Genomic DNA, 12237 nt, shown 5'->3' on the forward strand with positions numbered 1-12237 from the left:
AAGCATGCGTTTAGTGCATCGAGACGAGAATATAGATAGAGAAGGTTTAGACGCGTAATCCTCCTTATTACTCCGAAAAATTACAAGCCAGTTCTAATATCGTAATTAAACGTTTAGAAATCTGAACACATAAAATTTCCAGATCCGGTCGGCAACAGACCATAGATCCGATCAAACGATAGCATAAAGCATACAAATCATTTAGCACATAAAAGCATTTTGGGCATCTTCCCTAATTAAGCTAGTGCTTGTGTCTATTCAGGTGCACTTCCTAAAATATATTAGACACACTCCTCACGATCATCGCTTAGCATTCTATGTTTAAGTCTAGAAATAAATCATTATTCCTAGTTCGCTTAAACTAATGCTTTGATACCAACTATGACATCCCCATTTTCATGGCCAGAAAAGACCGATTATGTTTATGCTTTATAAAAAAATCAGAGTACTTCTTTTGATAAAAAAATGTTGCGGAATTTGTTCCCAGTAAAACATGATAAATACGTTATCAAAGCATTTCCGAAGAAATGTATTTTTTATTCATTTTAAAACATTTGGGATGTCATTGTCAACACAGAAACATAAGCATAAACAGAACTTACATTCATTTACACTAGTGATCTACATCTCTTTAATCTCTCAGTGTAATGTAACTTCATATCGACACATGTGATACAAATAAGCTTGAGTGGGTCAGGTTGGGAAACCTGGTGAGTACATAGGGTTTTCAACCCACAATAATATAATTATTATGTTTAATCGTCAAACAATCAATCAACCCAATTACCCATCCCCATTATCTTATTTACTCTTAAGGATCTACCCTAAGAATCAGCTATTCATCGTTCATTCATTCCTAAGGATTATCATAAGGAATATGCACGAAATCCATCGTTGCTAATGACACATCTGTCAAGCACACCTGCTAATATTATCACTTAGGCGCAGCTGCCAAAATTGTGACATTCTTTATGGGGCGCATCTGTCGGTATAGTCCTTTTGGCGCATCTGTCGGGGTTATGAGGTTCTCTATTAGGCGCATCTGTGGTAGAGTCCTTTAGGTGCATCTGCCAGGGTTTTATTGATAATATCTTTTTCGAGAATCCACTCTCGATACAGGTCAATGGGTTTTTAGAGTACACCGGTGAACACATCGTTCACAACACCTACAAGTTGCGAGCCTGCTAGTGTTCCATTGGACTATTTAGAATAGTCTGTGGTTGTCATCCATACTCTGCTAGATGACGGGGCCAGCATTTGGAAAAAGGTTTCTCACATCGTCCACCTCTCACCCTTACCTCATGGTCTATATTACCTCTCAACTTATCGTCCAACTCATGTTTTATCTACCCATGTTTTACCCAACATATTATGTAGATATAAATACATGTTTTATCTACCCATGGGGCGCATCTGCCGATATAGTCCTTTTGACGCATCTGTCGGGGTTATGAGGTTCTCTATTAGGCGCTTCTACCGGTAGAGTCCTTTAGGCGTATCTGTTAGGGTTTTATTGACAATATCGTTTTCGAGAATCCACTTGCGATACAGGTCAATGCGTTTTTAGAGTACACCTGTGAACACATCGTTCACAACACCTACAGGTTGCGAGTCTGCTAGTGTTCCACTGGACTGTCTAGAATAGTCCGTGGTTGTCATCCATACTCTGCTAGATGACGGGGCCAACATTTGGAAAAAGGCTTCTCACATCGTCCACCTCTCACCCTTACCTCATGGTCTATATTACCTCTCAACTTATCGTCCAACTCATATTTCATCTACCCATGTTTTACCCAACATATTATGTAGATATAAATACATATACGGTTTAAATCATATAAAACTTGTATAAAATCGTTCATCCAGCATAGATAGCAAGTATACAGATAATATGCACACATAGCACATAGTTTATATAAAATACTTCATATCTATGTGTAAGATGAAAGTAACTATGCACTCGCTTGTTAAAGTGATGATTCCAAACTCGGACAGCGCTTCGCTTCTTAACAATATAATTTCCTTCGACGAAACCTAGTATTATTACCACTAGATTTTAGTCTAATATTCACCGTGACTAATTATTAGTCTTATTATTATTATATAAGCGTTTAAACAATATTTTACAACCACTATGTACAGACAATGGCCAGACATAAAACACCGGAGGGCAGGACCATTTTGGCATATAGCACTTCTGAAATCCAACAACCCTATGGGGCCCTTTTAACCAGATTCTCCGTATCGCGAGTAGTTAAAAAGATATTATAACGACACTTATATAACCCATAATAATAGCCCAAATATTTATTATAAGGTCCTAATAACATTACTATATTGAAACATAAGCTATACTAAAGTTAGGTTAGGCGTAGCTCACTTACAGCGGGTTTTTCTCAAAACCGGGCTTCGCTGGAGCAGTGTTTCCGAGTCGAAAGGCTCTTCTTCTCGGAGCCTTCGTGCACTCCGGGGCTTCCGCCTCGTGCTAGGGAGGTTCTTGAGGCTTTTCGGGGGGTTTCGGGGCTAGAGAGAGGTTCTAGAGAGAGGGGGAAGTGATGGGAGGTGTGAGGAATGAAGAGGGCATCACCTCTTATTATAGGGGGCTGGAGGAAGATTCACGTCGTGAATTTCTTGATGTTCACGTCGTGAGTGAGCTTGGGCTCCAAGTCTGAGCCAGGTGCTGACACGTGGCATTGCACATAGGGTGGAAATCAGCCGATTTTCAAAAATTCATAACTTTCGCATACGAGCTCCGTTTTCGACGTTATTTATATCCACGCGTAGGTAAAAATAAGATCTACAACTTTAATTTTGACTCCGTCAGCTAATTCTCGACCGATCTTAAATTTAACAGTACGAGGAGATTATATTGTTAAATGTCCGCGTAAAATTCATAACTTCTACATACGGACTCCGTTTTCGTCTGTATTTTTACCGTTGAGTTCCTATTAATGAGATCTTCAACTCTCATTTAGGTCGCGTAGGCCAAAAACCGCTCGATCTAAAATTCGAGTTTCGGGTCGTGCACTGCTATGCTAAATCTTAGAAAATTCATAACTTCCTCATACGAAGTCAAATTTGGGCGTTCTTTTTGTTGTATGTTCTCGGTTTAACGTATACTATAACTTTTGTTTAGATTTATAAGGCTAAAAAGTCCTCCATCGTAAATTTACTATTTACGTCTCCCGGTGCCGTGCCGGTTTTGCTGAAAAACTTCGACATGTCATAACTTCTTCGTTATAACTCGGATTTCGGCGTTCTTTATATGTACGGAACCCTTGTAACATATACTACCACTTGGAAAAGATTAATCCTTCTAAATAATCTTCCATAAAAAAATCATTTTTGATGCTTATTGTCTCTAAATTGACTAGCCCGGATCTGCGGGCGTTACAATATGCCCCTAATTATTGTATTTGTGGCTCGTAGCACCGGTCTTTGTTTCGTGTGAAATGTGTTGCTTGTCTGCTAGCCTACGAGGTAAGTTTTCTCACTATACTTTGTACTACAGTATGTATCATTATGTGTAGGATGGTGTTATGCTGTAGTGATCTAGGTATCTTTGTGTATAGGATGTTGTTATGTTGTAGTGACCTAGGTATCCATATGTATAGGATGTTGTTATGTTGTAGTGATTTGTTAGGCTGGTAGGATTGTTATGATTACATATGCTTTGTTATTATTGTTATGTGCATATGTCGATATATTATGGGCGGGTTGAGGTGGTCCTGCTCTGTGTTGTAGGCCAAGATACTCGATCGGTCCAGTTGCGACTATATACCCAAGGAGAGCAGTCCAGTTAGGTGTTGTAAGCTTAGTAGAGCGGTCCAGTTGATATTGTAGGCTCAAGAGAGCGGTACGGCTAGATGATGTAGGCTCAGGAGAGCAGTCCAGGCATATTGTAGGCCTTGATGGGTGGGTCCATGCAGACTGAAGGCTCATGAGGGCAAGCATTGTATGTGTAATGTAGTATGGGGTATTTTAGGGAACTCACTAAGCTTCAATTTACAGTTTTCGATTTAAATGTTTTACGCACTTTTGAGCATCGGGGCAAGGCGAAGGCATGACTGTACATCTCATCCAGGAGTTGATATGTTTTTGGGAGATAATATGTTTTGATGCTCTGGTTTTATGATATGGTTGTGAAACAATGTTTTGATGACTTATGTTTTATGGAAAAATGATTTATTTATTTAATGAAAATCCAAAAATTTTACTATGGTTTTTGGGACGTTACAAGTTGGTATCAGAGCCCTAGTTTTAGGGATCTAGATGAACACTCGTGTGATTCTAGACTCAAACTATGAATCTGCAAAAGATTTTTCATAACGTTTTTCTAACAATAAATTTAAGAAGGAAGGATGCGGTGTGTATAGTCAGCCGGAGCTCAAGAGAAAGTTACCCACTAAGATACTCACACTTTTTATATGTATATCAGTGATATGTTAAGTGTTAGAACTGCATGCTAGTTCATAGTTTATGGATCTTCATGAATTGCATGATAGAATTGACTGATATGTGATGCCTGATAGCCTAAGAGATTACTTGTTTATGCTATATGAAACTGACATTATTGATGTAGTCATTAAGTGTATGCATCATGATTGTACATAACTAGGGTTTTATAGCCTTAGAATGCTTGATTTAACCTTACTTCTTGTTACTTGTCTAGTTGTGGGCTTAGGGTAGAATTAATGATTCGACTTTCTATCGAATTTGGCGTTATGTATGATCAGCATACGCAAGGCAACCACAATATTAGTGAAGGTTTCATGAGATAAAAGTGTGGCTGATAGAGTCCTAGAAAGAGCGAGGAGTTAGTAGTCACTCTTAGGAGTGTGTATGCATACCCTAATTGTAGTGGGCCTAGTGGCCCATGAATTTCATGGCGGCTCCTTGAGACAAATACGTGTAGTGTGGAAGGTAGTATGAGCCCATACTACTGGAAGCACAGGACCTGTATATGTGTCAAGGAAGTCACGGGTTCCAAGGAGCGAGTAGTGGAGTGTTATGGTATAATGTGATTTTTCTGCTGTGTTCCCGGTTTATTTTCAGTATTGTGGTTATGAGAGGTTTCGGTTCAGGTGTTGATGGTCCGGAGAGGGTAGGATTGAATAATGACGAGATCTGAGAGTTGATCATTACTCAGGTGACTTTAGCAATCAAATAGGTGATTCCAGAGGTGTTTGGATCTATCAAGACCACGCTGATTGAGATGTTTGACAAGAGTTATGCTGTCGTTACTAAGGTTGCCACTGCCGCAGCCACTGCAGTCGTTGCTGCTGCGAGACTTCAGGGAGGAGGGTCGATGAAGTACCAGGAATTCAGTAACACGAACCCCCAAAGTTTGATGGGGTTAAGGACCCAATTTTTGCGATGAGGTGGATATCTGATGTTGAGGGGTGTTTCTACATGTGTTCGTGTCCGGAGAACCAGAAGGTGAAGTTTGCACTGAACCTTCTTCGCTTGGGAGAGAAGGACTAGTGGAAGTTTGCGACTCAGACCTTTCTACTGCAAAGCGGACTGTAGTGACTTGGAATCAGTTCACGAAGATGCTCCGCACTAAGTATGTTCCGCTGGTGAGATTGGCTCAGAAGTATATGTCACTTAAGCAGATGACGTAATCGGTGACAACAATCACCATGATGTTTACATAGAGAGACCTTTTCTGCCCTGAGTATGTTACTTTTGAGCAGTTGCGTATGCCACGATACTTGAGCATACTCAAGACTGAGATTTAAGAGTTTGTGTCGAATTAGCAGTACTGGACCTTAGCAGAGCTGCATTCGTTTGCACAGAAGAGGGATATTGAGCTTGAGTTACAAACGAAAGAGAAGAGACAAAACCCAATTCAGACTCAACCTGCAAGTGGTTCAAAACCCCTGATTCTCGATCTGGAGGCTACGAGGGTCGCACCTGCCTCATGTACGAGAAGGTCCATGTTGGTTCTTGTAGGGTGGGAGCTGGATGCCACAAGTGTGGCAAGGAGGGACATTTTGCGAGGGATTGTCAGTAGCAGAGTACGCGAGTCTGTTACCATTGTGATTGGGTGGGCCATGTGAAGGCCAATTGCCCATTACTTGTTGTTAGGACAATGCATGCACCAACTCCTACGACATTGCGAATTGTGGATGGTCGTCAGGGGAGGGCTAAGTCCCCAAATACCAGAGGTCGCATTTTTCAGTTGACTGTGGAGGAGACCAAGGCGGGGTCTGACGTCATTATTGGTATGTGTTCGTTTATATTTATGTCAAGTCGTTTCTGCATGCTTATGTTTATGTTTCGACTTGGATCCCTTCCTAGTGAATGCATTGCCTTCCTTAGTGTTATTTGACTTAGGTGCGACTCAGTTTTTGGTATCTCTATCCTTCAATAGGAATTTTTGATGTAGCTCTTGGGGAGTTGGAGTGCCTGTTGCGAGTTCTATCACCGCGGCGAACTCACTAAGCTTTGGCTTACAATTTGAGGAATTAAATGTTTTAGGTACTTCTAAGGATCGATGCAAGGTGAAGGCATGACTGTACATCTCATGTAGTGGTTGATATGTTTTTGGGAGATACTATGTTTTTATGCTCTGATTTTACGATATGGTTGTGAAACAATGCTTTGATGGCTTATGTTTTATGGGAAAATGGTTTATTTCCTTTATAAAAATCCAAAAATTTAACTATGGTTTTTGGGACGTTACAAAGAAAGATATTGTATGCTGGGATTGCAAAAAAAAACTAGACATTATATAAATCAATGTTCAAGTAATAGATAAATGCAAGAAAGAGGTAAATGTGGCAATCTATTTTTAATGGCACGCTCATATGGTGTGTAGAGAGTTTGTCCGAATATTGGATTATGGATCCGGGTGCAGTATTCCATGTTCATCCATGTAGAGAAGCAATGATGCATGATTTCAAGTCTTATGGGGAAATGTGAGACTAACATATAATAAGAGTCTCGATACCATAGGTTTTAAAGAACATTATACTCAATGCCTCTTGACTTGAATTGGACATAAATGTCATATACATTACATACATGAAGAGAAAGCTAATATAAGTGGGATGATTAGACTACGAAAGAAATTACGTGGGTTTTTGATATTGCACTATTTATTCATATAATTCATGCAATATCTTAGTATTCTTAGCTACATTTGTTATTAATTAAAGATAAAAGGTGCTTAAAATGTTTAAATTCTATTTTTGTAGTAGCGAAGACATGCTCGGGAGTAAAATGAAGCAAAATGCGAAGCTGGAAGTGGGAAAGTCAAAAGTTGAGGACTTGTCAGAAGTAAGGATGAGCATATGGACTGGGGAACCGGTCCCGGAACCGAAACCGGTACCGGAACCGGAACCCGATGGAACCGGTCGGGCCGGGACCGATACTATAATTTCGTCAGTTTTTGGAACCGGGACCCGGTAAGAACCAGTCGTTGGAACCGGCCCAAAACCGGAAACCGGACCGGATAACTCACTCAAGTTTTGAAAGTTGCATAACTCACTCAATTTAACTTTTTTTGACCTAAATCTTTTTTCTACATGTAGATTATGATTTGTAGTTAAGTTTAGACTATAAAAACGCTTGATTTGGTTAAAAATTGAATGAGTTACAAGCCCCGCAAGGAAGGGTGTCAAATCAGATTTTTTTTATGTTTCAGCAATTAAATGTAATCTGATTTTGTTGTTCAAATGTGCATAACTCACTCAATTGAACTTGTTTTAACTTGAATCTTTTTCCTACATGTAGATTAGGAATTTTTTGTTAAGTTTAGACTATAAAAACGCTTGATTTGGTTAAAAATTGAATGAGTTACAAGCTCCGCAAGGAAGGGTGTCAAAGCAGAATTTTTTTTTTATGTTTCAACAATTAAATGTAATCTGACTTTGTTGTTCAAATGTGCATAACTCACTCAATTTAACTGGTTTTGACCTGAATCTTTTTCCTACATGTAGATTAGGATTTGTAGTTAAGTTTAGACTATAAAAACGTTTGATTTGGTTAAAAATTGAATGAGTTACAAGCCCTGCAAGGAATGGTGTCAAATCAGAATTTTTTTATGTTATAGCAATTAAACGTAATCTGACTTTGTTGTTCAAATGTGCATAACTCACTCAATTTAAGTTTTTTTGACCTGAATCTTTTTCCTACACGTATTTTAGGTTTTGTAGTTAAGTTTAGACTATAAAAACGTTTGATTTGGTTAAAAACTGAATGAGTTTCAAGCCCCGCAAGGAAGCGTCTCAAATCAGACCGGTTCCAAAATCGAAAACCAGGCAAAAACCGGAACCGATAGAATCGTCGGGCCGGTTCGGTTCATGATTTTTGTCGAAGCCGGTTCCCGGGTCGGGTCCGGGTCGGGCCGGTTCTTGTCGGTTCGGTCCGTTTGCTCATGCCTAGTCAGAAGGAGCACGAAGGCAGACTTGGAGGGCACGCGTAAAAAACTTTTCCACGGCGTGGACATCTATTTTCCACAACATGGAAGTTGTTTTGAAAACTATAAATAGATCGTTTTGCCTCTCAACCTAACTTATGTAACAAGTCTCTCTCAACCATTGACGACCAAAGAAGCCTTTTGAAGCCTTTGGAGATCAGAATTCGTTGGAGAAGCTAGTTTTAAAGAGATCGATAGCACAAACACGTTTAATTACTCGGTTTGCCTTGTTTCAATCATGAACTTCAAAGTTAACCTTGTTTTTACTTGTTTTTCTGCTATAGTTATGAGCTAAAAACCTTAGCTTTCGTTTAGGTTAAAGAAGATTTGAACCTATGTGTTGATTTTATGATTTTAGATTTTAATCTACTTGATTATTAGTTATGTTTGCATGTTAAAGATCCTTATGTGTTAAAGTTTCAATCTTTTCTGTTTATTTCTGAGTATTATTAGGATTAGATGACCATTCATGTATATAATTGGTATTATTATCATTAATATCAGTATATAATTCAAGTCTTGCATAATTCGAACTAAACATTGATTTATATGGTTATTTGTTCACTTGATCACTGAGTTAATAATTGTATTAGATCAAAGGACTGGTAATATGATCTTTATTATTTGTCATAATAGGAATCGATAATCAATAAAGTTAAGCCCATTGCACTATCAACATAATCAACCATAGGGAATAAACTAATCGAACCTAAACGGAAGTTTTATTTAATTATTGTCTTCAAAATCATTTTCTGCTTGTCTTTCATTTGAGTTACTTTTTGTTTTATGATAGTTGCATGCTATTAAGTTTTCTGAACTTGCAAAATCAGAACAAACTCCCAATTTGCTTATTTAAATAGTTTAACTTTTAACAGATATTTATAATCATTCACGCTCCCTAAGTGTTCGACAACCCGTATTTACCATCTCGATATTGTCCAACGAATAGGTACACTCGCCTAATTGTGTATAAAATTTTAGTGGATAATAACTGCAATTTATAAATATAAAACTAGTATCTTTTTACGCATCGATTTTAAGGTCACAAGTGGAAGGTGATAAAGGGTAATACGGTAGTTGTTCAAGGCTAGAAATGTAGAGCCTTATAAATTGTTGAGGTTATTGTAGCCGAAGCTAATGAGGTTATCACACAAGTAGGTATGCATAGTTGTGTAGGTATGTATAGTCTCTGACATGAAAGACTTGAGCACATGATAGAGGTTAAATGTAGAAAACTCAAAAGTAAATTGATAATTTAATGTAAAAAAAATATCCTTCTAATATTGTTAGGTGGCATTTGGTTAGTAAAATGTTTATGAAGAAATTGGAATTGCGGTGGTGATGATTGTGGCGGTGGTGGTGAAGGTAGTGGTGGTGGTGTGTGGTGGCGGAAGTGGTGGTGATGGTGACGATGGTGGTGGAGGTAGTGATTGACGATGATAGTGGGTAGTGATGGTTGATGGCGGAGGTGGTGGTGGTTGCGACACAGGTGGTGAGTGGTGGCTGGTGGCGGTGGCGGTGGAGATGGTGGATGGTGACGGAGGTGGCGACATTAGTTGTGATGAAAGAAGCAAACATAATTTGATAATCTTTCGTTTTTTCTTTAGAAATGAAATTAATTTCTTTCTTAGTCAGAGGGAATAAGCTTTCCCCTTGATTTTTTTTCCATTTAGAATTTCAATTACCAAACATAAAAAAATGAATGGAATTAAATTTATTCTCTATGTTCCATATAATTTTTCATAATCAAAGTTGAACCAAAAAAAAAATCTAGTAGGAGATGCTATAAGGGATCTTGATTTAGAATGTACAAACGTCGCCGTTTGGTGTCCTCGTGAGGGTAAATTCTACAAGCACATCTTTTTATCACATTTCGACTCACGCAACCGCTCCCATTTCTGTGAGCCCTAACAAAACAAACCGGAGCAGCGCCTTGCATTCTTCCGATCACCCGAAAAACGTCAATTCGCATCGTTTCAATGTCTCGAATTTTATCGAGATCCACTCGTCAGGTATCCATCTCTTATTTCTATTGTAAAACTGCTGTTAGACTCTGATTCCTAGGTTATACATATCTATCGCCATTTTTGCTTTCGCTTGATCTCCACTCTTCAAGTTGCTGCTTGTGTTCTTTTATGTTTATTTTTAGATAATATATCGTGCTCGTATCTCAGTTTTTGAATTCTTAATCACTGACTTTTCGTACTTAGATTGATTTATTTGTCACGCTAATTAGCATTAAGGTATCAAATTAGATACACAAATATGAATGGATAAACGAAATTGGCTGTTTAAACACACTCAAAAGCCAAATATACTCTTTTTTTAGATGGATGAAGACTACGATTCAACTTTTTATTGCTTATAATATACTTGTTTGTGCGAAAATCAAAGTTGAAACTTGTTTAATTTAGGGCTTTCATGGTTATGCAGATATATAATCAATCCATACTGCAACCACATCATGCAGTTTCAGCTCGCTTCTATGCCAAAGAAGCTGTTCCCAAAGGGCTAAAGGGTGATGGTGAGTTGACTAATTTTTCTTCACTGTGCAAAATGATAAATTATGCTTTTTGTAATGATATTAATGTGATTTTATTGCACATGGAATTGAAGAAATGTTGAAGGGGATTTTCTTTGATGTAAAGAAGAAATTTGAGACAGCAATTGGGATTCTCAGAAAAGAGAAAATCACAATTGATCCTGAAGATCCTGCAGCTGTTTCTCAGTATGCTAAGGTCATGAAAACCATAAGAGAAAAGTAAGTTGTATAACTTTATAATCATATTATTATCAAGTTATCAAATTATATTTAAAGTTTGTGATGACATGGCAACAGGGCGGATTTGTTCTCAGAGTCTCAAAGGATTCAATACACAATCAAGACACGAACTGATGGAATCCAAGATGCCCGATCTTATTTGTTGGCATTGAAGGAGATTCGTCTCAAGTATTGACCATTTTATAAATTATAGTCTTAAATATTTTGATATTTAGTAATTATTATTATTATTGTTTGATTGATAATTTATAATTGTAGGAGAGGGCTTACTGATGAAATAGGTGTAGAGGGTATGATGATGGAAGCACTTGAGAAAGTTGAGAAAGAACTTAAGAAGCCACTTATGAGAAATGACAAGAAGGGTATGGCTCTCTTGATGACAGAGTTTGAGAAAGTTAATCAGAAGTAAGCTTTTAATTTTAAATTTACTTCATAATTGATAAATAATTAAATGTGTAAATCTTGAATTACTAATTTGTGTTGTTTGTGTATTGTGTTGTAGGCTTGGGATCCGTAAAGAAGAATTGCCTAAATATGAAGAACAGTTGGAGCTAAAAATTGCAAAAGCACAACTTGAAGAACTGAAGAAAGAAGCTCATGAAGCAATGGATACACAGAAGAAAAGGTATTAGAATATTTTTTGTCTAATGTTGAAGGGTAATTAGGTAATTTGACAAAAACACGCAATCTCATTGTGTGGGATATATTTGCAGGGAGGAGTTTAAGGATGAGGAAATGGTGGATGTGAAGTCTCTGGATATTCGAAACTTCATATGAAGAAGCATATTAGCATCTCTACTGAAATAATTTATGATTTTGAGTGATCTATTTGTGATTTTTGAGGGGTATGATGATGTATTACTTCTGTTTTAATCAAAACCTTCATAGAAGGAATAAAAATATTGTTAAATTGCATATGGAATGCAAGAAAGGTTGGTCGAATGAATAGACCATTTTTTTTTTAATCAAGTGTGATTAATACTTATTTTGGTGTACAATAAGTTTTTCTGAAATGTGACGCAACACCTTT

The 12237-nt window shown here is 37.7% G+C and overlaps 1 protein-coding gene across 1 annotated transcript; it reads left to right on the top strand.

The window, feature by feature from the left end:
- The first annotated feature begins 10281 nt into the window (after positions 1–10281).
- On the top strand, positions 10282–12172 carry LOC145141104 (putative ATP synthase 24 kDa subunit, mitochondrial). Its single transcript, XM_079074441.1, has 7 exons — positions 10282–10437; positions 10859–10949; positions 11042–11186; positions 11265–11375; positions 11466–11612; positions 11710–11832; positions 11921–12172. Exons 1-7 carry the CDS (start codon positions 10405–10407, stop codon positions 11982–11984), a joined length of 714 nt encoding a protein of 237 aa, XP_078930567.1. The 5' UTR covers positions 10282–10404; the 3' UTR covers positions 11985–12172.
- Positions 12173–12237: the final 65 nt, after the last annotated feature.

Source organism: Lactuca virosa, chromosome 9, assembly GCF_052849685.1.
Source record: "Lactuca virosa cultivar CGN04683 chromosome 9, Lactuca_virosa_CGN04683_v6, whole genome shotgun sequence".
Classification (NCBI taxonomy): domain Eukaryota; kingdom Viridiplantae; phylum Streptophyta; class Magnoliopsida; order Asterales; family Asteraceae; genus Lactuca; species Lactuca virosa.